General features: G+C 41.5%; 1 protein-coding gene and 1 non-coding gene across 2 annotated transcripts; both read left to right on the top strand.

Moving 5' to 3' along the window:
- Positions 1-296: 296 nt before the first annotated feature.
- LOC129810981 (lipoamide acyltransferase component of branched-chain alpha-keto acid dehydrogenase complex, mitochondrial-like) lies at positions 297-25,948 on the top strand. The gene is made up of 11 exons (XM_055862030.1): positions 297-580; positions 13,275-13,401; positions 13,577-13,652; positions 13,807-13,988; positions 14,217-14,344; positions 14,529-14,781; positions 15,118-15,284; positions 16,955-17,032; positions 22,485-22,676; positions 22,971-23,042; positions 23,334-25,948. Exons 1-11 carry the CDS (start codon positions 536-538, stop codon positions 23,499-23,501), a joined length of 1,488 nt encoding a protein of 495 aa, XP_055718005.1. The 5' UTR covers positions 297-535; the 3' UTR covers positions 23,502-25,948.
- LOC129811179 (small nucleolar RNA SNORD94) lies at positions 23,092-23,230 on the top strand. The gene has a single exon (XR_008752856.1). It is a non-coding gene; the product is annotated as a small nucleolar RNA SNORD94 (small nucleolar RNA).
- Positions 25,949-27,854: the final 1,906 nt, after the last annotated feature.

The following is a 27,854-nucleotide window of genomic DNA, read 5'->3' as shown; positions in this document are numbered from 1 at the left end:
TCAACGTGTACATCACCATTTGACACCTCAAATGGGTTTCCCACACATGCATTCTTACTCAACAAGAAGCGATTCATTATCATTCATAGACGTTTCCTCCACTCCAATTTCAGACAATTTCCCTTTTGTTCCAGTTTTCGACACTACTGTTGTCCATCCAGGACATGCATCTTCACCAACTTTGTTCAACGTGCTGCTTGATTCGAACTCAGCATCCACTTCTACCATTTTACCTGTCTGACCTGGAACAATGTGACACCTTTCCCACCCGACAGGAAATATTATTTATTCTCAGTCTGGGGTACTTGTTCACATCTCCTCAAAAGTATGTCTGACTCTTATAGTGAATTTATGCCGCGTTCACAACCCCGTTGAAACTAAGAAACTCGGATATTCTGACTTGCTAACGGGTTGAACATGCCACGTGTTTCCTAGTTCCGACTGGTCCATGAACGCAGCAAAATCTCTATTGTGACCGATCTCTGATTGGCCATTGAAAGGGGCGTGCGTTGGATCCGGACGAAGAGAAACAAAGATGGCGGCAGTTACCAGAGGCTCATTCACATTTATGAGACGCTTGGTAGGTTTGTTAAAGTTTTTCCAAATGTGTATACCGACGTGAAAGCTTTGCGAGATAGTTGATGATGCACAATGATCATACATTTAGAAATACTGCTACTGTACATCAATCTAGAGACGTTTCCCATGCAGCTGCTAGCCTGACTAGCAAACAAGCTAATTTTAGTCTATGTTACAGTGAAGTGAGATTGAAATTGACAATTTTTCCTAATTGTTTTGTAGTTATGAACAATTGCTATCTGTTGGTTACTACTACTACGCAGATAGTCAACTATTTATTTGACTCCAACTGTTGACGCTGTGTGTGTCTGAAAGAATTGAACTTGAATGCCAATACAATGTCATCCCTAACCCATTCATTGACCACTGTAACTAACGTTACCTTTAGCGCCTGACGATAGTACTGTAATATTTTGTTAAGATTTTCTACGCTCGTTCTGAACGTTAAACGCATCGCTTGCGGTATGGTTTTGGAATCAAGTTACGTATTTTTCATATCAGCGACAAATACATTTCTAAAATCAAAAGGTTAAATTATGACACACTTTTTATAGGTTTGGGGTTTGTGGTAGGGTTTCCACACGGCCATCTTTATGTTATATTACAACGTTTGTTTACGGAAGACAGCCGGCCACCTGTGCTAATTGGCTATTTAGCGTTCTCCGAACACCTGTGTGTGAACGTAGCTGGGGAGGAAGTGTAGTTCGTCAACTGGAGGCATACACTGCGTATGGATTTGTGCAACACTTACTGTAGCAGTTTATCTTTGTCATTTGAGAGATTCGTTCTCATTGATATTTTTATTTAGCCTTTTATTTAACCAGGTAAGCTAGTTGAGAACAAGTTCTCATTTACAACTGCGACCTGGCCAAGATAAAGCAAAGCAGTGGGACAGAAACAACACAGAGTTACATGGAATAAACAAGCGTACAGTCAATAACACAATAGAAGAAAAAAAAGTATGTATACAGTGTGTGCAAGTGGCATGAGGAGGTATGGCAATAGTAGCAAAGTAATTACAATTTAGCAGATTAACACTGGAGTGATAGATAAGCAGATGATGGTGTGCAAAAGAGCAGCAAAGTAAATAAAAACAATATGGGGATGAGGTAGGTAGATTGGGTGGGCTATTTACAGATGAACTATGTACAGCTGCAGCGATCGGTTAGCTGCTCAGATAGCTGATGTTTAAAGTTAGTGAGGGAAATGTAAGTCTCCAACTTCAGCGATTTTTGCAATTCGTTCTAGTCACTGGCAGCAGAGAACTGGAAGGAAAGGCGGCCAAAAGAGGTGTTGGCTTTGGGGATGACCAGTGAGATATACCTGCTGGAGCGCGTGCTATGGGTGGGTGTTGTTACCGTGACCAGTGAGCTGAGATAAGGTGGAGCTTTACCTAGCATAGACTTGTAGATGACCTGGAGCCAGTGGGGCTGGCGACGAATATGTAGCGAGGGCCAGCCTACTAGAGCTGCTAACGCTATGCGTTATTATAATCATCCAGTTCGTCACATGCGTTTTGAATCGAGCATTAAGGACGGGCAGTGAACAGATTTATTTATCCCCTGTCATTTAAAAAAAGCTTTCTGCCAAGTTGGCTCGAACCCATGGTTAAAGTGCACCATCAATTGCTAGTCAACCGCTTTAGCAGTGTCTGCCACTGAGAAGCGATGATGGCCCACAGTACAAGACTGATATTTCCATAAGGCTCTTAGCTTTTTTTTTTTACGATGAACTTACATGTAAGGACCTTATTTTCCCCATAAAAGCACATAGATGTGTGTGTGAAACTGATAACGTGGGATTTTGTCATGTATATGAAGAAGTGAAAATGTTTAACAGTAGTAGCTAGTTGCCTAGTCAAGGATGCATCAGTGTAATGTTGACTCACATTTTGTTACAGACCAACAAAACAAGTTAACCTTGAATTTGTAGGTTCAAAATATCCTTCTAGTGGCCAGTGTTGACCTATTTTAAGTAGTTATGCACCGATATGACGTTTTTTGCCGATATCCGATATTTTCCTTGCTTAAAAAACGATACCATTAACCGATATTTAACATTTTTGCTGCCTTTTAAGCATTCTAGTATAGTTAACACACACACATGGACGCAGCGGTCTAAGGCACTACAGTCCCTGGTTTGAATCCAGGCTGTATCACATCCGGCAGTGATGGGGAGTCCCATAGGGCGGCGCACAATTGGCCCAGCGTCGTCCGGATTTGGCCGGGGTATGCCGTCATTGTAAATAAGAATTTCTTAAATGACTTGCCTAGTTAAATAAAGGTTACACACACACCACACTGACCAAAAAGTTTTGTTGCCATTTACTTATGTCCCCATTACCAGTAAAACATAATCAAAACCAATTTATTTTACTTGCTGTGCTGTTTCGTTGTTCATTTGTTCAGTCGTGTCATTCTCAACCAGGCTTTCTATGGAACGCCGTTTGGGTCTTTGCATGTACAAAAAGATGTGTGTCAAATAACACTATTTAACATGTCAAATAACACAACATAATCTGTTTCAGTAGCTATAGTTAGCCAGCTAACTATATAGCTAGGTGTCATCATCTAAAATAACCCTAATTTATGAGACAGGTCTGACCATCATTAATCAAATAAGAACTATCTATGTGAAGATAGCCACTAAGGATTAGCCACTAAGGATTAGCCACAATAGTGGACTTTGCGTATAGCCTTCAAAATAAAGGTATGGCATAATTCTACTATTAGTATTAATTTGCATCACTGTCAATTCCACTTTTATTTTGGAGAAAAACTGCAAATTCCACTATTTTGCCTAATCCTTATTGTGGCTAGCTTCACAACACATAACCCGGTCTGGTCGAGCATCACTAGCCAGATGAAGCTAGCTGGCTGCTTATAACGTTAGCTTTGAGCAACAGGGTTAAGTAGCTGGCTAGCTATTTATTTTCATGAACTGAAGTTCAATTTCAATAGGCAAACAAGTGGCAACCTAGCTAATACTTACTCACAAGGATTCCTAAATCATTGATAAGAACAATGAAAATAACTGCAGCTTCTGCTGGTCATTGTTTTCAGGCTGGTTTTATTGGTGCTAGCTAGGTACCAAGCTAAAGCTAGCTACCCCAGAAGTTGCGGTTGAACAAATTATGCTTTATTACAAACGCGGTATTGTAAACACATCGTTCATGGACCGTGTTTGCGTGTTTGAAGACTTGTTTTGGGAAAAAAAGCCAACATCACCTACGACAGAGAACGGTTGATTGTCAAGGGCAATGAATTCCACTATCTTGGCTTTAATGGATTTCACCTTTTGAGTTGTGTCGCTGAAGTTCTTACTCTTTCAAATCACTGCTCGATCCACACAGCAGACATTGTGTGGCTAGGTTAGGAATGCTGTGTTGCACTTGTAGCACAACATTTTACGTGGAGTTATTACGTCATGTACCTACAATATATAGGTATGCACGGTATCTTTGACATCGGTATTTAACATCGCCGTTAAACTAGACACCGGACGATACCGATGTTGCCATTTTACGCTAATATCAGCCGATTCCGTTATGTTCACCAATTTATTCTTATTGTTTTTTTATTATAATTTTTTTTTACCATTTCGTGCATCCCTAATTTTAAGAAATGCTATTGGTTGTTGGATATAAAGTCTAAAATCTTTCATAGGCTGAAGAAGTTATAATCGGTACGACCTGTTGAGGTTAGCATAGGGCTAACGTGTGCCATGTTATCTGATCGGACCAGCTACAATTGAGTAAATTTACACTTTTCAATGGCTGATACTCATTTTGTGCGTTCCACTTAGACCAAGTCCCACCCCCCTGTCACTTAAGGAGTGCATTTGTTGTTGCTTGACCACGAGACACTTTCGTTCAGTCTACATGGTTGATGCAACAATGTTGATGACAACAATGTTGTTTCCAATTTGATCTTAATATAAATCCACAAGCGTTCTATAATTACAACATTATTAGTTTATGTTTCTTACATCTGCAAACAGCTACTTTGTATTTTCTTAGCAAGTTAAGCTAAATCATGTTAGGCACTAATGCTAATCGCTAGTTAGCTGGCTAGCTAACTAGTTAATAAAAGTACTGAGTCAGAGCAAACGTTGCTAGCTAATATAGCCTGATACCAGTGCTGGTGGAGGCCTAAATCAGCATGTTGTTTGCAACAGTATCTTCTAAATTTATATTTATTTATTTTATTTATTTCACCTTTATTTAACCCGTTAGGCCAGTTGAGAACAAGTTCTCATTTACAACAGTGACCTGGTCAATATAAAGCAAAGCAGTGTGACACAAACAACAACACAGAGTTACACATGGGATAAACAAACGTACAGTCAATGACACAATAGAAAAGTCTATATACAATACAGTGTGTGCAAATGTAGTAAGATTAGGGAGGTAAGGCAATAAATAGGCCATAGTGGCGAAATAATTACTGATTGATGTGCAGAAGATGAATGTGCAAGTTAAGATACTGGGGTGCAAAGGAGGAAAAAAAAACAAGGGAATGAGGTAGTTGGGTGGGCTATTTACAGATGGGCTAGTTATCTGTGAGCTGCTCTGACAGATGGTGCTTAAAGTTTGTGAGGGAGATATGAGTCTCCAGCTTCAGTGATTTTTGCAATTCATTCTAGTCATTGGCAACAGAGAACTGGAAGGAAAGGCGGCCAAAGGAGGAGTTGGCTTTGGGGTGGACCAGTGAAATATACCTGCTGGAGCGCGTGCTACTGGTGGGTGCTGCTATGGTGACCAGGGACCTGAGATAAGGCGTTGCTTTACCTAGCAAAGACTTATAGATGACCTGGAGCCAGTGGGTTTGGCGACGAATATGAAGCGAGGGCCAGCCAACGAGAACATACAGGTCGCAGTGGTGGGTAGTATATGGGGCTTTGGTGACAAAACGGATGGCACTGTGATAGACTACATCCAATTTGCTGAGTACAGTGTTGGAGGCTATTTTGTAAATGACATCGCCAAAGTTAAGGACTGGTCGGATAGTCAGTTTTACAAGGGTATGTTTGGCAGCATGAGTGAAGGAGGCTTCATTGCGAAAGAGGAAGCCGATTGTAGATTTCATTTTGGAGGAATAGACGAAGAATGAATATGTTGAGTATATGAATAAAGATATAATGTAGACAAAGATTATAGGGTCCCCTAGGAAACACGGAACATCACTTTGGTTCCTATCCTCTCACAATAACTCGTCCATGGCATTTTCATTCGTTGTCATGTCAAACAACACTATTCAAAGTGCCCACTATTATTTGTATTCTAACTATAGAATTATAATAAACATTCTATTTCCATAATTCCAAAAGTTCACACAAGTGTTTTGATCTTAATCACAATTGCAACATTTGGTTAAAAGTAAGGCCTAGTATTTTTGGCCATATCGTGGCAGTGTGGAAATGATCTCAAATGAGTGCAGGAAATGCAGGAAATTATTTCAGGTTGAAGTTCAATTGAACAGTATAAAATAATCAGAATTGAGAAAGACCCATTGAAATCATTTAGAATGTGTTTTGCCACCCTACGGTCACGCACTACTCATAAAGAAAATTTAGAACTTTTATTAATCAAAAACATAAAATACCGTCAAAAATGTGAAAAATACCAAATGATATTTTGGCCATATCGCCCAGCCCTACTTTGCAACAAAAGTTTCCACTTTAAATAAGTTAAATAGCTAAACAACTTTGCCACAAATGGCTGGGTGATTCTCATGAAACCATGGCAGTAGAAAATTGTGTAAGAAAACCATAATGCACCTTTAACTATTATTCTGAAGACTACAATGCTTAGTTTTAAAGCACAGTGTCTCATTTTAAATACATTTTACATTTTTGCCTGAATTTTTATACATTATCTACCCAAATTTTCATTAACGAAATGCATCCGGATTAAATTCTTGAGTCATTTTATACAATTTTACTTTAGAAAAACCTAATTTATTTGAATAAAACACTCTGTTGCTGTAATTGGTGAGTAAATCATACAAATTGTATACTAGTTGAAGTTTACATAATATTTATTAGTAAAATCCCTTCGTGGACATGTTTCTCGTTACTGTAACACTTTCAAGTTGTTGTAGTAACTAATTTAATTTTTTTATTCACCCATGATGCATCGTCTAAAGGAGCAGTCCTTAAGGCGTCAGCATGCTTCAGTTCGGCGGGCGGCTAATGAACAAATGTGCTCGCATACTCCATTAGGACCTTCACTTGAAAAACAACAAAAAAGCTGCAATAGTACTGTTTGTCCATTTTGAGATGCCGTAGCCAGTATACACTTCCACAAAATAGTCAGAATGAATCCAAGATAACTCAAGAAATCTGTAATTAATTTGGATGTTTTTGCCAAGATCTTAGTCGTACCATTTTACATCTAACTAAGATGTTTGCAGTATTTCTCAATGAAAAAATGTGCATGAAAACAAGTAGTCTCTCGTTGAATGACAACAGACTTTTTATTTAAGAATTTTTACTGTTGACCAATCACGGATGAAGGGGCGTAGACTTTGTCTCCCGAACTTCAGCTGGTCTCGAGGAAAAAAATGTGTGTGCCCGAACTGAAAAACCCTGACTGAAGTCCAAAACGAACAAAAACATCACAACATTTCATCATAATACACTGCTCCAAAAAATAAAGGGAACACTTAAACAACACAATGTAACTCCAAGTCAATCACACTTCTGTGAAATCAAACTGTCCACTTAGGAAGCAACACTGATTGACAATAAATTTCACATGCTGTTGTGCAAATGGAATAGACAAAAGGTGGAAATTATAGGCAATTAGCAAGACACCCCCAAAAAAGGAATGGTTCTGCAGGTGGTGACCACACACCACTTCTCAGTTCCTATGCTTCCTGGCAGATGTTTTGGTCACTTTTGAATGCTGGCGGTGCTTTCACTCTAGTGGTAGCATGAGACGGAGTCTACAACCCACACAAGTGGCTCAGGTAGTGCAGCTCATCCAGGATGGTACATCAATGCGAGCTGTGGCACAAAGGTTTGTTGTGTCTATCAGCGTAGTGTCCAGAGCATGGAGGCGCTACCAGGAGACAGGCCAGTACATCAGGAGACGTGGAGGAGGCCGTAGGAGGGCAACAACCCAGCAGCAGGACCGCTACCTCCGCCTTTGTGCAAGGAGGTGCACTGCCAGAGCCCTGCAAAATGACCTCCAGCAGGCCACAAATGTGCATGTGTCTGCTCAAACGGTCAGAAACAGACTCCATGAGGGTGGTATGAGGGCCCGACGTCCACAGGTGGGGGTTGTAATTACAGCCCAACACCGTGCAGGACGTTTGGCATTTGCCAGAGAACACCAAGATTGGCAAATTCGCCACTGGCGCCCTGTGCTCTTCACAGATGAAAGCAGGTTCACACTGAGCACATGTGACAGACGTGACAGAGTCTGGAGACGCCGTGGAGAACGTTCTGCTGCCTGCAACATCCTCCAGCATGACCGGTTTGGCGGTGGGTCAGTCATGGTGTGGGGTGGCATTTCCTTGTGGTGCCGCACAGCCCTCCATGTGCTCGCCAGAGGTAGCCTGACTGCCATTAGGTACCGAGATGAGATCCTCAGACCCCTTGTGAGACCATATGCTGACACATGCACATTTGTGGCCTGCTGGAGGTCATTTTGCAGGGCTCTGGCAGTGCACCTCCTTGCACAAAGGCGGAGGTAGCGGTCTTGCTGCTGGGTTGTTGCCCTCCTACGGCCTCCTCCACGTCTCCTGATGTACTGGCCTGGCTCCTGGTAGCGCCTCCATGCTCTAGACACTACACTGACAGACACAGCAAACCTTTTTGCCACAGCTCGCATTGATGTGCAATCCTGGATGAGCTGCACTACCTGAGCCACTTGTGTGGGTTGTAGACTCCGTCTCATGCTACCACTAGAGGGAGAATACCGCCAGCATTCAAAAGCGACCAAAACATCAGCCAGGAAGCATAGGAACTGAGAAGTGGTCTGTGGTCACCACCTGCAGAACCATTACTTTTTTGGGGGTGTCTTGCTAATTGCCTTTAATTTCCAACTTTTGTCTATTCCATTTGCACAACAGCATGTGAAATTTATTGTCAATCAGTGTTGCTTCCTAAGTGGACAGTTTGATTTCACAGAAGTGTGATTGACTTGGAGTTACATTGTTGTTTAAGTGTTCCCTTTATTTTTTTGAGCAGTGTATAATTACATTTTTATTCATGTAACTTTAGTTGTTCTACAAACATTGGGCTATATGTTTAGATTTTTAATACATTGTAAGGCTGCATGATGTGACTCCAATGATGATTTGAAAAAAGACGCTAGAAAGGCATGAGCTCTGCTTTTCTTTTTGGCGCAGGCTGTACACACTTCATTAGTCTCTCATTCACAATTTGACAAGCATTTGATAATGCCTCAAATTTCATGGCGGCATCCCCTTTGTGGCTGTAATGCACCCTAAAAAAGACCATGCCGTTTGCGGCCCGGAGTGCTGCGTTGTGCCTTTCTCCCCGAGTGTGCTGCGCAATCCAAAGCATGTCTCACTCACACGGCTCGGCTCTCAGTCATGTGATCGGGTCTATCTCACAGGCTACAAGTGAAGACAGACACATCGGGGACGCAACTGCGTGCGTCCTTTACAATTCCGAGGTGCATATTGAAGATATTGGAAGCACTCTCCACATTTACTTTTCATCAGTTACTATGTAGGTCTAACAAACAGCAAAAGCACTAGCCTATGTCAATCTATTATCCCCCATAGTACAAAAGTCAACCTATTCTGTGAAATAAATATTCCAAACATAGTCTGGGACAGTTGTGGGATGAGCGATCCCAAATTAATACAACCACTAGCATAAAAAAAACTTTTTTGATTCAATGTGGCTGATGCAACAGATCAGAATGTTTAGTTTAAAATGTTGATAAACTATTAGGCTATTTCTTCACATTATAAGAGCAGCAATGCGCACATGGTAGTAAGCTATAAGCGCAAATGTTCCATTAGCGGAAAACACCATTTATCAAAAGTGACCTCAAATGCAATTATCCACGTAATGCTTTTATTATAAAGGGGCATTTTTATGATGAAAATGATCTTCCCCAAACTTGAAACTTACTCGTTGCTTATATGTGACCGTTAGTCTCTACACCCCTTGTAAAGAGAATTAATGTGCTTCATTTTAAGAAGTTATTTGGCCACTTTAGTTGTGATAGGCCAATATGTTTTAATAAGGTTTCTATGGGCTGGGCTACATGAGGTGTGCAACTGATTCGAAAAAGACATCAACAAAAAAGGTATTGTTTCTTATGATGGGCATTATTCAAGTGATAGTATATAATTCACAAGTGATAGGCTAATATTGTCACCCATCAGACTATTCTTGATTTCTTGTCTTTACAAATACTAAATAATATATGTGTGACATTTGTTTTGATTTAGAATGGACCATTATCATGCACCTGTATTGAAACATGTCATCTATGCACTTAAATAGCGAATGGAGGACGCTTTTTCCCGTGGTTTATTTTCATGCCAACCAGGTAGGCTATACTCCTGTTGTAAATATAAGCAATGTGCTTAATATTAGTTAAGTTGAGAAATAAATATAGTAGGCCTAGCCTATAGAAAGCTGATGGGATCCTCTTTTTAGTAGAGGCCATCACTCTGTTTTCTCCCGCAATTGCATAGCCTAAAGAAATGTTGCACAACATGAGCTCATGGGCTCACATGAAGTGTGTGATTAGAGGGACAATGGAGTGCTGAGTACCAGGCAGTTGGCAGGTTTGGTAGGCTGCTAATGACCAGCAGCAGCATCAGAGCTTGGAAAAGCCTAATTACCGTGACTAAACGGTCATGTGGAATTTCACTGCCTTCATGACTAATGACCTCCGATGTGGCGGTAATACGTTCACCGCAACAGCCCTAATCATTACCACATTTTTATGTCAGTTTCGGTAATGAGATCCTTAATAAGGCAATGATAATAAGATAATTCTAATGTATATTCAATGGGTGTGCTGTGCTGGTGACTTTAATTAATTACTAGGACCACTGCTTTCACCTTTTTGTGTAGATTATTTTGTATAAATCAGGTATTTGATTAAGCAGGGCTGTCATGAAATATGGGTTTCTAAACCCCATTTAATTTACTAAGTGACAATCTGGAGTTTGTTTTTCAGCAAAGAGCATCCACCACATAAAAGAGGATATCCCACTTTTTTGAAATGTACCTGTTTTAGCTTTACTGTTTGATATCCCAAGAAAGCTTTTGGTCCATATCTGACATATTTAGGTAGTTTATATGCATATCATGTTATGCCATTTGCGCATAGAATCCCATTCAATTTAGTAATACATCCAAAATATCTTAGAACCACACATCTAATACACCAATGTTACCTGTAAAAAAAAATCCACTTTTTAAAATGCATGCACGTAATTACAGTACTTATGGTAAAATAAGGGTTGTTTCATGCAAGTCATTTGGCATTAACAAATGACAGTTTCATGTATTGGGTTACTGAATTTCTAATAGAGCTCAGTCATAGTTTGCCATTGGAAAACTGTAAACGCACATTATTGAAACATGCTTTTCATTACCGTAATGCACCAATATTTAGGATATATTAGGAAAAATAAAATGTTTTGGATTAATCTGATAGTGTGCTTTTTGGGCTTTATCCAAATATGTGTACATGAAAATAACATGTATACACAAATAATTACAACAAATACAAGATTTAGGACATGTCTAATGAGAGAAATTACTAAATACATTTGAATTTAAATATTTTTTTATCAGCCTTTTTATTAGGTGAGAAATGTAAAAAAAAAGTTTTTATCTTAATTTGTTTTACATTTTGGGGAATGCATAATATCTGATCAATAATTATGAAATAGATAAATACAGATCCTAATCTTGGTGATCCAAGAGACATTATGGTGGAAAGTGTGTGTATCTACATTCATTCATTCATTCATACATACAGAACCAGGCAAAAGTTTGGACACACCTACTCATTCAAGGGTTTTTCTTTATTTTTAGTATTTTCTACATTGTAGAATAATAGTGAAGACATCAAACTATGAAATGACACACATGGAATCATGTAGTAACCAAAAACATGTTAAACAAATAAAAATATATTTTATATTTGAGGTTCTCCAAATAGCCACCCTCTGCCTTGATGACAGCTTTGCACATTCTTGGCATTCGCTCAACCAGCTTCACCTGGAAGGCTTTTCCAACAGTCTTGAAGGAGTTCCCACATATGCTGAGCACTTGTTGCCTGCTTTTCCTTCACTCTGCGGTCCAACTCATCCCAAACCATCCCAATTGGGTTGAGGTCGGGTGATGCAGCACTCCATTACTCTCCTTCTTGGTCAAATAGCCTTTACACAGCCTGGAGGTGTGTTGGCTCATTGTCCTGTTGAATAACATGATAGTCCACTAAGCGCAAACCAGATGGGATGGCGTATCACTGCAGAATGCTGTGGTAGCCATGCTGGTCAAGTGTGCTTTGAATTCTAAATAAATCAACGACAGTGTCATCAGCAAAGCACAATCATACCACCTCCATGCTTCATGGTGGGAACCACATATGCGGAGATCATCCGTTCACCTACTCTGTGTCTCACAAAGACATGGCGGTTGGAACCAAAAATCCCACATTTCAACTTATCAGACCAAAGGACAAATGTCCACCAGTCTAATGTCCATTGCTCGTGTTTCTTGGCCCAAGCAAATCTCTTATTATTATCAGTGTCCTTTAGTAGTGGTTTCTTTGCCGCAATTCGACCATGAAGGCCTGATTCAAGCAATCTCCTCTGAACAGTTGATGTGGAGATGTGTCTGTTACTTGAACTCTGAAGCATTTATTTGGGCTGCCATCTGAGGTGCAGTTAACTCTAATGAACTTATCCTCTGCAGCAGTAGTAACTCTGGGTCTTCCTTTCCTGTGGCAATCCTCATGAGAGCCAGTTTCATCATAGCGCTTGATGGTTTTTGCGACTGCGCTTGAAGAAACTTTCAAAGTTCTTGACATTTTCCACATTGACTGACCTTCATGTCTTAAAGTAATGATGGACTGTCGTTTCTCTGCTTATTTGAGTTGTTCTTGCCATAATATGGACTTGGTATTTTACCAAATAGGGCTATCTTCTGTATACCACCCCTACCTTGTCACAAGAATTCCACAAATTAACTTTTAACAAAGCACACCTGCTATAATTGAAATGCATTCCAGGTGACTACCTCATGAAGCTGATTGAGAGAATGCCAAGAGTGTGCAAAGCTGTCATCAAGGCAAAGGGTGGCTACTTTGAAGAATCACAAATATAAAATATATTTAGATTTGTTTAACACTTCTTTTTGGTTACTACATGATTCCATATGTGTTATTTCATAGTGTTAATGTCCTAACTATTATTCTACAATGTAGAAAGTAGTAAAAATAAAGAAAAACCCTTGAATGAAAAGGTGTTAACTTTTGACTGGTACTGTGTGTGTGTAACATTAGATTGTTAAACTAAACTTGCTCTGCAGCTAGTCAACTGTTGAAAGCTACGAAGTCATGCTAGCTATATCTTTAGATGCTGAAACGGTATAGAAGTATCCATTAACAAAGCCTAGTCCTGAAACGCGACCCCATCTAATGCTGATCATGACATGGATCTATTTCTCGTTTATCCTCGCAGCTCTTGGCACATCGGCACAAGCGTTGCTGCTCCAGGGTCCAAACTGGCCGACCAGACTACACCCGTCATCCCCACACTGTCTTCATCCCTCAGCTGTGCAGCTCTAGGTTTTTCCACACCAGTTATGGTAAGTAGGCTTCGGAATCGGCGCACAGGGATGTGGAATAAGGAAGATGCTACTGCTGACAGTGTACACTCCGTACAGACAGTAAACTAAACAATATTAAATGCACGAAAGGCTATGTGGAAGTTATAGGTTAAAGAATGGATGTTTCATTTTTAATGATATTTGCTTTCTTTAGTCACATCAGGACCAATTCTGCCATTCAATCTCTCAGATATTGGCGAGGGCATCATGGAGGTGACGGTGAAGGAATGGTATGTTTTCAAAATATAGTACAGCAACATGCAAAGCTGTATATGAATTACGTTTTGTTAAAAGAGTTGCCACTAGAGGCCACACAAGTTCAATGATTACTAAGCATAGCTACTCCAAGAGAAAGATGTTAAGGTTGTCTTTCTGTTCCCATAGGTATGTGAAGGAAGGAGACAAAGTCTCCCAGTTTGACAGCATCTGTGAGGTACAGAGTGACAAGGCGTCTGTCACCATCACAAGTCGTTATGACGGTGTCATTAAAAAGCTCTACTATGAGGTTGATGCCATAGCCTTAGTGGGCACACCCCTGGTGGATATCGAGACAGAGCCCGGTCCGGGTAGGTATGCCGCCAAAGCACCAACAATGGCGTAATGGGAATCTCCCAACTTTTTATGTATCAAATGTTTAGAACAATAGAACTGAAACTTGAAGCCAGTTCGTATTACCTGGGTCACGTTTATAATAATAAATAAAAACATTTTGGGACAGACCAAAATATCTAAGTTCAAAAACAACGTTGGCTTCTGTTGGAAGGTGGGGATAGTGACTTTGGTCGATCTTTCAGAGGTGGCCCATGAGGAGGATGTTGTGGAGACCCCGGCGATGTCAAACGATGAGCACACACACCAGGAAATCAAGGGACACAAGACCCAGGCCACCCCTGCAGTCCGTCGTTTAGCCATGGAGAACAATGTGAGTTGTTATTAAAAGACAGACACATACACATGCAAGCATGCATTCACTGCAAGATGGCACTACTGCACAAGATTTAGCACCACCCCTTTTAAACCTGGAATGGCCAACTACAGGGTGTCCAGGCTTTTGTGATGATTCAGTCTATTTACCTCTTTGCTGCCTACTTTCCATTCCTCCTTAGATCAAGCTGAGTGAAGTGGTCGGTACCGGGAGAGACGGACGGATCCTCAAAGAGGACATCCTCAACTTCCTGGCCAAACAGACAGGGGCCATCTTACCCCTGACCCCATTCCATGAGATCCAGCCACCCCCTCCCGCAGCATCCGCCCCATCCTCGGCCTCCATGCCCAAGATGAAGCCCCCACCAAGTGTACCGCTCCCTGTCATCTCCAGGCCCGTCTTCACGGGCAAGGACAGCACTGAGCCCCTGAAAGGTAGTGAGCTTTACAGAGATGGTTAATGGTTCCAATAAATGTTTTCTTTCTGGGCTACATTTCTGATTCAGAGAATAACCCATAGTATTGGCTAGACAGGTTAAATATAGTCTATTATAATTAGAGTAGCAGTGATGTTTTGAACGTGTTTCAAAAAGCTAGTCACTGTATTTAAATTCTCAATCTAGGTTCAGTCCAGGGTCCAAACAGCTTCCTTCTGGCTTTGTTTGCAACAGTCTAAAGTGACCTGACCGGACAGGTGTTAACTTAGCAATATAGTACTGGCTTCATCAAAACAAATCCCTTTCTTCCCAATGTGTTCTTCTGAACGACCAGGTTTCCACAAAGCAATGGTGAAGACCATGACTGCAGCTCTGAAGATCCCCCATTTTGGTTATAAAGATGAAGTGGATTTGACGAGGCTGGTGCAGCTGCGCAAGCAGCTGAAGGGCCTGTCAGAGGGTCGCGGGGTCAAGCTCAGCTACATGCCCTTCTTCATCAAGGTGACCTTTGACTCCTGACGATGTAATATGAAGTTGTGAGGTGACATGTCTAGTGTCAAAGTGACGCTATTGCCAAAATGCATGGGGTAACACCTAATAAGATGTATTCGTTATGACGTTTAAATGTCAGTGTTATAAGCTCATGCCAGATCATGTACTCTTGTTATGACAGAGGTAGCAGCTTGTGTTGAGTGACTGAAGTGTTATAATGCCCTGCACAGAAACTTCATTATTACAGGGGTGTCATGAAAGAATCATTGCACAATCATAATACCTGAAGTACTATGCCAGAGGATTTGGGTAAATAGCCTGCTTGCTGCAGTTTGGATCACACCATAGTCCCTGTGCCCAAGAAAGCGAAGGTAACTGACTTAACGCCCCTTAGCACTCACGCCGGTAGCCAGGAAGTGCTTTGAAAGGCTGGTCATGGCTTACATCAGCGCCATCATCCCGGAAACCCTAGACCCACTCCAGTTTGCATACCGCCTCAACAGATCCACAGATGACGCAATCTCAATCGCACTCCACACTGCCCTTCCCCACCTGGACAAAAGTAACCTTATGTGAGAATGCTGTTCGTTGACTACAGCTCAGCGTTCAACACCATAGTACCCTCAAGGCTCATCACTAAGCTAAGGATCCTGGGACTAAACACCTCCCTCTGCAACTGGATCCTGGACTTCCTGATGGGCCGTCCCCAGGTGGTAAGGGTAGGCAACAACACATCTGCTACGCTGATCCTCAACACGTTGGCCCTTCGTGTACTCCCTGTTCAACCACGACTGCGTGGCCAAGCACGGCTCCAACGCCAACATTACATTTGCTGTCGTCACAACAGTGGTAGGCCTGATCACCAACAACGATGAGACCGCCTATAGGGAGGTGGTCAGAGACTGCCAGGACAACAACTCCTTCAACGTGCTCAAGACAAAGGAGCTGATCATGGACTACAGGAAAAGGAGGGCCGAGCATGCACCCATTCACATCGATGGGGTTGTAGTGGAGCAGGTTGAGAGTTTCAAGTTCTTTGATGTCCCCATCACCAACAAACTATCATGGTCCGGGCACAACAACGCCTTTTCCCCCTCAGGAGACTGAAAAGATTTGGCATGGGTCCCCAGATCCTCAAAGTTCTACAGCTGCACCATCGAGAGCACCATCGAGAGCGAAAAATTGTCTAAGACTCTAGTCACCCAAGTCATAGACTGTTCTCGGCAAGCAGTAACGGAGTTCCAAATCTAGGTCCAAAAGGCTCCTTAACAGCTTCTACCCCAAGCCGTAAGACTGCTGAACAATTAATCAAATGGCTACCCTTACACGGTAAGGCCTTGATTATTTGCGTTGACACCCCCCTTCGTTTTTACACTGCTGCTACTCGCTGTTTATCAATGCATAGTGACTTTACCCCTACCTACATGTACAAATTATCTCGATTAACCTGTTCCCCCGCACACTGACTACGTACCGGTACCCCCTGTATATAGCCTCGTTATTGGTATTTTGTGTTATTATTATTTTTTACTTTAGTTTATTTAATAAATATTGTCTTCACTCTAACTGCATTGTTGGTTAAGTAAGTAAACATTACACGGTAAATATCTGTTGTATTCAGCGCATGTGACAAATAAAATGTTATTTGAAGATAATCATAATCTTCTCTGTTTGAGCAGGCTGCTTCACTGGGCCTTCTCCATTTCCCTATCCTCAACGCCTCGGTGGACGAGGCTGTTCAGAACATCACCTACAAGGTAAGGCTGCAGGAAGGGGGGATGGTTTTGGGGAGACATTGCTTCCCTTTCAGTCAGTCAACTTTGGTACAACATACTATGGGGAGTCGCACATTTTAAATGAATATTGAACGAAACACAGCTGTTTTCCGGACTCTAATTTAATTTAGCCTAGGCATGAACATTTTAATTAGGAGTAATAAATAACAAAACATGGCTGTCTACGAACACCAGGGCCAGCCGGTCATGGCTAGAAGGGATCCAGCATTTGTCAAATTGAATGTCAGATTTGACTTTTTGTAAGCAGTTTAGGAGAATTAGGTTAAGCTTAGGAAAAGGGTTTGTGTTAGCTAAAATTGAACTTAATTTGATAAAAGCTGGATTCATTCTAGGCATGACCGGGCAGGCCCGCCCCACTCACCATTCCCTCTGCGATTCAGCACCACAGCAGTGGAAAGAGGACATTAGGTGGTCACAAAATGAATAAATTATAAAACTGCTGTTGGACAATCAAACTCGATATGTAAGTAAACAAAATTCGTTAAGGCTGGTTCATTGAGTTAAGGCTTATTTTTTACAATGCTCCTGTGAAACGAGGCACGTGCATTTTATGAAAGCACTTGTTTCCAAAACTCAAATGATATCCCTTTTTACAGTTCTTCTGGATTATGTTTATTGTAATTTGAACTATGAGGTCGTGAATTGTATCGTGTGATATATGTGGCTTATTGACACCAACTCTGTTTCCCACTATAGACAGTTGGCTGCCGAGTGATTGCAACATTGTGTAACTCTGATGTGAATAGTTGGGGAAAAAACATTGTTGCCAAGTGCTACTGAGTAAGCTCAACTGAAATGCACCAGATACACATCATTACTCTACTCTAGTCTGTCAATCCATTCCAAATCTTTATACTATCCAAGACACGGGTGGCATATGTTGATCTTGCCTAGGGCGGAAGCAGAGCTGCTTAGACCGGGTATGACGAACACAATTTGCCCTATAATTTACTTGTGTTTGCGGCGGACCTTGGCCTGCTCAAAGTGAGCCGCTGCGGTTGGGAGGTTAAAACTACAACTCCGCAGCTTGCGATGTGCATCAGCCTTGTTACTTTGTCCTCAAGAAGGTGTGCCCTTGAGGCCGTATTTAATCTGTTTTGGATAAGGAATTCCCTCTCGGTATGCTCCTCTGAGAAAGCAGCCCCCGAGCAGCTAGTTTGGGTTAGGAGGGCTTTAGCACGGATCTGGGCGACTAGTGTGCCGCTCCACAAAAGCATTACTGGTACGACTGTACCCTACGTTTTGTTACAGCAAACTGGGTACTACGTCAGCCATTTCAGGAGCGTTCTGTGTCCAAAAGGGGGCTGGGCGTCATGCGATCTCACAGAAGCATAACGTGTATTGGTAGCTTTACATGTTTAATGCCCCTCTGGTACCCCTTGAACTAGAGGTCGACCGATTAATCGGAATGGCCGATTTAATTAGGGCCGATTTTCAAGTTTTCATATTTTTGCTCGCCGATTTTTTTAAATGTAATTTTTTTTTTATGCCTTTATTTAACTAGGCAAGTCAGTTAAGAACACATTCTTATTTTCAAGGACGACCTAGGAACGGTGGGTTAACTGCCTCGTTCAGGGGCAGAACGACAGATTTTCACCTTGTCAGCTCGGGGGATCCAATCTTGCAACCTCACAGTTAACTAGTCCAACGCAATAACGACCTGCCTCTCTCTCGTTGCACTCCACAAGGAGTGGACAAAACTTATTTCTTCAGCTTGCTTGATTTTGCGCCGTATATTGCGTTGTTTGGTTATTTATTTTATTGTCATTTTTTTTGTGCCTGTTACGCGAATGCAGTAAGCCAAGGTAAGTTGCTAGCTAGCATTAAACTTATCTTGTAAAACACAATCAATCATAATCACTAGTTAACTACACATGGTTGATGATATTATCTAGCGTGTCCTGCGTTGCATATAATCTGACTGAGCATACAAGTATCTAAGTATCTGACTGAGCGGTGGTAGGCAGAAGCAGGCGCGTAAACATTCATTCAAACAGCACTTTCGTGGGTTTTGCCAGCAGCTCTTCGTTGTGCGTCAAGCATTGTGCTGTTTATGACTTCAAGCCTATCAACTCCCGAGATGAGGCTGGTGTAACCGAAGTGAAATGGCTAGCTAGTTAGCGCGTGCTAATAGCATTTCAAACGTCACTCGCTCTGAGCCTTCTAGTAGTTGTTCCCCTTGCTCTGCATGGGTAACGCTGCTTCGATGGTGGCTGTTGTCGTTGTGTTGCTGGTTCGAGCCCAGGGAGGAGCGAGGAGAGGGACGGAAGCTATACTGTTACACTGGCAATACTAAAGTGCCTATAAGAACATCTAATAGTCGAAGGTTAATGAAATACAAATGGTATATAGGGAAATAGTCCTATAACTCCTATAATAACTACAACCTAAAACTTCTTACCTGGGAATATTGAAGACTCATGTTAAAAGGAACCACCAGCTTTCATATGTTCTCATGTTCTGAGCAAGGAACTGAAATGTTAGCTTTCTTACATGGCACATATTGCACTTTGACTTTCTTCTCCAACACTTTGTTTTTGCATTATTTAAAGCAAATTGAACATGTTTCATTATTTACTTGAGGCTAAATTGATTTTATTGATGTATTATATTAAGTTAAAATAAGTGTTCATTCAGTATTGTTGTAATTGTCATTATTACAAATACATTTTAAAAAATCGACCAATTAATCGGTATCGGCTTTTTTGGTCCTCCAATAATCGGTATCGGCGTTGAAAAATCATAATCGGTCGACCTCTACCTTGAACGAGTGGTACCAGAGGGGCATCTGAATCTCCCCAGGGTGGGAGCAGAGTATATGAGTGAAGCTGAGCGGTCAAAAATCCCAGCGCTCCACGTCCTTTCCAACCGCTCTCTTAAACTGCCGCTCCAAATTCACTCCATTCATTAAAATCACCATTTAAACCAACCCCCATCTATTTTTGTGACTACCTGGACCTACCATTTGGTTTTGAAGTATTGAAACCAAACCCTATGATGATTCCACAAGGGGGCACCCCTCCCATAGGTTGTGCATTACTGAGATTCATTGCTGCTTTCTGTCTGTAGTTCACTAGTCCCTAATGAGGTGTCTAGTGATACAGGTTATGGGCCCGTAGGCGATTGGTGGTTGGAAGCAGAGTCGAGGGAACAAGCAGGGTTGGACTCAACCATGTTATTATCCAACACACGGTCTCTGGTTCAAATGAACCTCAAAATGAGCTGTCTTTCCCCAGCTCAACACTTTTCATTCATAGGAATTAGATTACGGATTCTCAAGCCCGCTTGGGATTTGGTTTTGGATGCTCTGTGAGAGGCCTTCTTATGAATCACTGAGTCTGGATCTGAAGATCCTCTCCTGTGACATCTCCTTTCTTGTGGGGATGTTGGGGACCTCCAAGTTATCCATACACCCTTCCGGTACTTAGTTTGTCCAAGGCGATTCTGAGGTGACGTCGCGTCCAAATGCAGTCTTCGCCCCGAAAGTAATGGCTATGTCCTACATGTCCTTATTTTTTGTAGCTATTTTCTATTGTTCGCCTCCATTTGTTTCTGATGAGCAACATAGTTTACATGCCCTGTGTCCGGTGCCAGCTTTACGCACGTACATTGAACAGACCCGGGATATCGGACCAACTTTTTGTCTGTTTTGCTAATCCATCTTGTGGCAGGGCGCTCTCTAAGCAGCCTCCACAATCAATCTTCCTGGCATGTAGCAGCAAGCTTAAGAGGGCGCCTCGCCTCAAGCTCCGATAAAACATTGCAGATTTCTACTTTGTTTGTTTTCTAATGTTTTTTCCCCTCATTTTATTATTTTTGTTTTTATTTCACGTGGTCCCCCCACCGCCTCAAGTCTATACTCTGCCTCCACCCTAATATACACTGCTACAGTTATGTGTATATAGTTCTATCGTTTTCTTTATTAGCATTGTCATTTTATTTCACTTAGACCTGCATGTCGGAGCTTATGACTTTCACTGTACTCTGCAATCACACCTGCTACCCTGTACATGTGACTGTTAGCCCTTCAGAGATTCAGTGTGTTTATCTAGCGGTGTATGCGCTAACTCCACCAGGGGTCTGGCAACATCTTGGGTGTTATTTAAAGGGTTGACTGTAGGAGATATTGGGCTACGCCAAACACTTGTGAGGTTTCATCGCTTGGCTGTCACAGCCCCCAGTGTGGTTACAGCTGGGTCGTCCCATGTCATTTCAACAAGCCATGACACCCACAACCTGATTTGTTCTGAAATTGTTCCTGTAGTTAGAAGCGGATAAGATTAGAATTACCGCAACATTATTTTGTTGAAATATAATTTAAATCTGTGAAATGTAAGCTAATTGATTGCACCCAAGTTGGACATTTTTTAATAGGTTTCATAATATTCAATAAATTATAGTACCTAACATCCGATTTGGACCAAACTTTATTATTTATTTTTACAATGAGTAGGACATGAGGGATCCAAAGAAATGGTAAAAAGCCATCCACAGACCACCCCAACAACAAGTTTACAGTATCAGTTCTATGTTAAACAAGTAGTCAAGAGCTGCGGCTCTGAGTATTGTTTCTTCATCCTATCTAATGTATTCTCAGTGAATTTGGTTGTTCCCCCCCTGTTCAGAGAAATTACTAATTTAAAGTTTAGGTTTATGTCCCATCCTACATCTTGAATTTCATAACCATGCCCAAATGAATAAAGAGATACTCAGGTTTGTTGTCTTTGTGTAAGTTAGAGGTTGACACGGGAACATATTAGGCGCCTTAGTTCCAGTGAAGGGAAATCTTAACGCTACAGCATACAATGACATTCTAGACGATTCTGTGCTTCCAACTTTGTGGCAACATTTTTGGGAAGGCCCTTCCCTGTTTCAGAATGATAATACACTCATGCACAAAGCGAGGTCCATACAAAAATGGTTTGTCGTGATCGGTGTGGAAGACTTTGACTAGCCTGCACAGAGCCCTGACCTCAACCCAATCGAACACCTTTGGGATGAATTGGAACGCCAACTGCGAAGCCAGGCCTAATCGCCCAACATTAGTGCCCGACCTCACTAATGCTTTTGTGGCTGAATGGAAGCAAGTCCCCGCAGCAATGTTCCAACATCCTAGTGGAAAGTCTTCCCAGAAGAGTGGCTGTTATAGCAGCAAAGGGGGGACCAACTCTCTATATTAATGCCCATGGTTTTGGAATGAGATGATTGACGAACAGGTGTCCACATACATTTGGTCATGTAGTGTATATTCAAATAGATGGGATACTTGCTCACAGCGAGCAGAATGCTGGCCGTAGAACTAGAACGACTCATTAACATGAACACAGACATGACATTTCTCTCATCCTTCAAAGTGATTGAGAACCCGAGCTGGTTCTGAGATGTGCTGATTTGTCTCCTCCTCCACCACCAGGCATCCCACAATATTGGTCTGGCCATGGACACGAGCCAGGGCCTGCTGGTGCCCAATGTGAAGAATGTGCAATTGCTGAGTGTGTTTGAGATCGCAGTGGAGCTCAAACGCATGCAGACCCTGGGCGCCACGGGCCAGCTGGGCACGGCCGACCTCACAGGAGGCACCTTCACCCTCTCCAACATCGGCTCGGTGAGCTGGGGAGGGGAAACTAATGGCTGGGAGGATGAGCTTAAAGAGATACTGATAAGTCAAACAGATTTATATATTTTTTTAAACCTTGTGTGATTTGATAATGTTGACGCTTTCATAATTAAAAGCCGTGTTGGCATTTTTTAGTAGCCATCTAATGCTATTTTAGTAGCCATCTAATGCTAACTTGAATAGTAATTGACAGCTAGCGGCTGCATTATTTGGGACCTATGCTTGCTTAAGCCATTTGTTCAGTCTTTACATGTCATGTATTTGTGTTTTCCATTGAATCAGATTGGAGGCACTTATGCAAAGCCAGTCATTCTGCCTCCTGAGGTGGCGATTGGCGCTCTTGGAAAGATCCAGGTTTGTGAAAATGTTCATTACTTTAACATTATCAGTTATGTTGTCAATGCTGGCTATGATGAGTAGCGCAGGGGTACGGACCTCAGCTGATAATGGGAGCTGAGTGTTGGTGCTAGTTCTCAGCTCAGTGGGCATGTGGCCAGCTGACTGGGAGGTGTCAACACGATACAGACGCCTGACTGAGCCTCATGACATTGTCTGGACTTGTTACATTTATATTTATTTGATAGTTATGGATGTCTGGATTGCTTTATGAATAATCATCTCCTGACATGTTTATGCCCCTTCCAGGTCCTGCCAAGGTTTAACTCGAGGGACGAGGTGGTGAAAGCTCACGTCATGAATGTCAGCTGGTCGGCAGACCACCGGATCATCGACGGGGCCACCATGGCGCGGTTTTCCAACCTGTGGAGGGACTACTTGGAGAACCCGGCCTCTATGGTCCTGGATATGAAATGAGCCTGCAGTACCCTGGCCTGCGTCCTCTGGGCGCAAGCCCAGCAATGCAAAACCAGCCCCCATGATGATGTGAAGTTGGTCTACGTCCTCTGACTCTTTGGGTAGTCACTTTGACTGGGTGTTACTGGTCACCATACTGCTCCTGCCCCCTTGGCCTTCCAAACCTTTCTTCCTCCGAACATGGATGGTTGCACACGCCACGGCACCACAAGTTCCCTACTACTCGACGTTGTGAAACTAACCTCTAGTTGCTGGCTGTTTTTATCTTTGTGTGTGGCCTTAGTTTGATTGCTCTCTTCTGGTTGCCTTACTGACATAGGATGGGTATGAACAGTAGCGCTTTCTCCTGTAGAGCAGAATGTTGGAAAACAAACCTTTTTAGTAAACCTGTTGTATTTCTGAAATACTGTATAACCCTGTAAAAATGTCTTTGCACCTTTTTTTTGTTTTCTTACAGCCCCACACATTCCCTCATCAATGCTAGAAAGCTGTTTTCAAGAGAATGTGCGGTTTAGTGATTCCCTATGAAAAGCGTCATTGCACAACATGCGCTTGTTAGTGTTCATATCAGCTACAGTGCCTTCAGAAAGTATTCATACCCCTTTACTTATTCCACATTTTGTTGTGTTACAGCCTGAATTCAAAATTGATTAAATCGATGCAATACCCTACAATGACAAAGTGAAAACAGGTTTTGAAAATGAAATACAGATCTCATTTACGTAAGTATTCACACCATTGAGTCAATACTTTGTAGCAACCTTTTGGCAGGAATTTCAGCTGTTAATCTTTCTGGGTAAGTCTCTAAGAGCTTTCCACACCAGCATTGTGCAACATTTGCCCATTATACTTGTCAAAATTCTCCAAACTCAAATTGGTTGTTGATCGAAGCTAGACAACCATTTTCAGGTCTTGCCATAGATTTTCAAGTAGATTTAAGTCGAAACTAACTTGGCCACTGGAACATTTACTGTCTTCATGGTAAGCAACTCCAGTGTAGATTTTGGCCTTGTGTTTTAGGTTATTATCCTGTGTCTGGTGGAAAGCAGACTGAACCATGTTTTCCTCTAGGATTTTGCCTGTGCTGAGCGCCATACCATTTTCTTTTTATCCTGAAAAACTTCTCAGTCCTTAACAATTACAAGCGTAACATGATGCGGCCACCACTATGCTTGAAAATATGGAGAGTGGTACTCAGTAATGTGTTGCATTGGATTTGCCCCAAACATAACACTTTGTTTTCAGGACAAAAAGTGAATTACTTTGCCACATCTTTTGCAGTATTACTTTAGTGCCTTGTTGCAAACAGGAGGCATGTTTTGAAAATGATTTATTCGGTACAGGCTTCCTTTTCACTCTGTCAATTAGGTTATTATTGTGGAGTAACTACAATGTTGATCCATCTTCAGTTTTATCCTATCACAGCCATTAAACTCTAACTGGCCTCATGGTGAAATCTCTGAGTGGTTTCCTTCCTCTCCGGCAACTGCGTTAGGAAGGACACCTGTATCTTTGTAGTGACTGCGTGTATTGATACACTATCAAAAGTGTAATGAATAACCTCATGTTCAAAGGGATATTCAATGTCTGCCTTTTTGTTTTTACCCATCCACCAATGGGTGCCCTTTGTGAGGCATTGGAAAAACTCCCAGGTGTTTTGGTTGAAACGATTTTAAATTCACTGCTCGACTGAGGGACCTTACAATTATCTGTATGTGTGGGGTACAGAGGTGAGGTAGTCATTCAAAAATCATGTTAAATGTGATTTTTGCACACAATGAGTCCATGTACCTTATTATGTGACTTGTTCAGTACATTTTTACTCCTGAACTTATTTAGGCTTGCCATAAAAAAAGGGGGTTGAATGCTTATTGACTCAAGATATTTCAGCTTTTCAATTTCAATTTGTAAAAAAACTTTGACATTATGGGTGTGTACTGTGTGTAGGCCAGTGATAACAAATCAACATTTTTATCAATTTTAAATTCACCACAAAATCTGAAAAAAGTCAAGGGGTATGAGTACTTTCTGAAGGCACTGTATGATAATGTCAGCAGCTACTGGACAAAACACTCCAATCTTTCCCCAATTGTTAGTTTGATCAATTTGTGTTACGAAGTTGCTGCTTTTCTTGCTGTTTGATCGTTTTTTTTTAAAGGAAAATATAAAGTTATGGGTGGAAGTGAACACTTAAGCTGTGTTCGAATACCCATACTAACATAATGTATACTACCTACTCAATTTAAGTCACAAATAATGCGGTTAGTATGAGTATTCGAACACAACCTTAGTATAGGATTTTAGGAATGCGTACTGTGGTCTCTGTATTTTAGGGAGATTGTACTATTTGAAGGTGTGTGAGAAATGCCTGTCTGACTTAATCACCGTTTCTGATATTGTGTGGGTCCTGAAAACAAGTTTTAATAAATTTGAGGTGTAAAGATTTATTGGCTTTGCTGAGTGTTGTGGGTTATGTTCCCCAAGAATTCTGACACTCACTAGTTTGGCAAAATAAAGCCTTCAGTCTATAGGAGCTAAATAATTGTCGTCACCTGGAAGTATGGGAGAGATACAGGTTCGTGTTGGAAATTCCCAGTCATTTTTCCCATTGGAATTATTTTAATGGTGAAATATAAGGTCTGTATTATATAGCCCTACAGTTCATTTAAAATATGTAGTTAACTGAGTAACCATCTTTCCATTGACCATTGCTCAATGTTTTTGTCTCCAGGACTTGGAATGAATAGAGCTGGTCCTAAAATGCTTCTAATTTCCCATCCCAGTGAACAGAGGACATTGGAACCATTGGAACGTTTTCCACCCCTATTTCACACAATTCTTCCTACTGTCTTCGGAAGGTATGTGTTGTCAGGGGGACTGTAATCCATGTGGCAAGTTTAGCTTGTGACCACCACCACTATTTACAGTGTTCTACCCCTGACTAAAATGAAACCTCCGGAGTCACATTTCATCTAGGAGCACTACTGACAAGGTATGAGCTCTATTGCTACTCTGTTACAAGATTTTCAAAGCAAAGAAGCTATTCCATCAATACAATAACATACACTGAGGACATGAATAAGGTATTTAGCACATGGGTTTACTTCATGCAAATTAGTCCAATTTAGAAGGTACTATTTAATTTGGCTGCGACCGCCCGGCAACAGGATTTGACCATTTGTTACCTGACTACTACAGCTGTGCTCCCATCTGTTTTGAACTTATACATTGACTGTTGGTGCTTCCATGAACTGTACAGTCTATTTGGGGTGAGATGTATTTAATCCTTTTTGTCAATTATGTGAAAGTTATTTAGTACTTGCAGTTTGGCTTGATAAGGAATAATTGAGGTCCAAATTGAAAAAAGGCTAATCATGTTGTCAATCATCATTATGAGGACCAATGCGTTTCCTTCTGCGGTGAACAAATCTAAGCAGATATGTTCCTGCCTCTGTCCTTGTCAAGCTCTATCTGTCTAATTGAGGAAGCAGTGAACAGGCAGACGGACTCCAGTCCTGTTTTGAGTTAAGGCTGTTTTGGGAGCTGCATTTGATCAGGGTCACCATGACCGGGGTGGCAGTGGCACCGTCATCTCTATCAAGTCCCTTTGGGAGACTAGAATTAAGAAAACTAAACCAGACATGCAGAAGCAACCAGATCAAAGGGCCGGTGTAGGTAGGTGAGTGATGTTTATCCTTGATCATTTTATGGAATATTGAATACCCAGAGGTTCAAAAGCCAATAGGCTTAAAGGGATACTTCAGGATTTTGGCAATGAAGACCTTTATCTACTTCCCCAGAGTCAGCTGAACTTAGATACCATTTTTATGTCTGCGTGCAGCTTGAAGGAAGTTGCAAACTAGCGTTAGCGCAATTGCTAACAAGCATTAGGGCAATGACTGGATGTCTATGGTATCCGCTAGCATGCTATAATTTTTTTTTTTATCCTCAGCAATCTACACACAATACCACATAATGACAAAGCGAAAACAAGTTAGACAATTTTGTAAATAAATTAAAAGAAGAAATACCTTATTTGCATAAGTAAAAATCATTTCAAATTCCTTATATTGAGCAAACCAGACGGCACAATTTTCTTGTTTTTTAAATTTACGGTTAGCCAGGGGCACTTCAACACCCCAACATGATTTACAAATGAAGCATTTGTGTTTAGTGAATCCGCCAGATCAGGGAGTAGGGATGACCAAGGATGTTCTCTTGATAAGTGTGTAAATTGGACCATTTTCCTGTCCTGCTAAGCATTCAAAATGTAATTTTGGGTGTCAGGGAAAATGTATGGAGTAAAAAGTACATTATTTTCTTAAGGAATGTAGTGAAGTAAAAGTAAAAGTT

This window comes from Salvelinus fontinalis, chromosome 14 (genome assembly GCF_029448725.1).
Source record: "Salvelinus fontinalis isolate EN_2023a chromosome 14, ASM2944872v1, whole genome shotgun sequence".
Taxonomy (NCBI): Eukaryota; Metazoa; Chordata; class Actinopteri; order Salmoniformes; family Salmonidae; genus Salvelinus; species Salvelinus fontinalis.
This window is presented reverse-complemented; position numbering and strand designations above follow the sequence as displayed.

What these genes read in the sequence shown, in the direction of transcription:
- LOC129810981 (XM_055862030.1), top strand. Translation starts at nt 536, where the DNA reads ATGGCGGCAGTTACCAGAGGCTCATTCACATTTATGAGACGCTTG. An exon ending in CGAGACAGAGCCCGGTCCGG is followed by an intron (nt 13,989 to 14,216) that starts GTAGGTATGCCG and finishes TCGATCTTTCAG; the next exon opens with AGGTGGCCCATGAGGAGGAT. An exon ending in CCCTCTCCAACATCGGCTCG is followed by an intron (nt 22,677 to 22,970) that starts GTGAGCTGGGGA and finishes CCATTGAATCAG; the next exon opens with ATTGGAGGCACTTATGCAAA.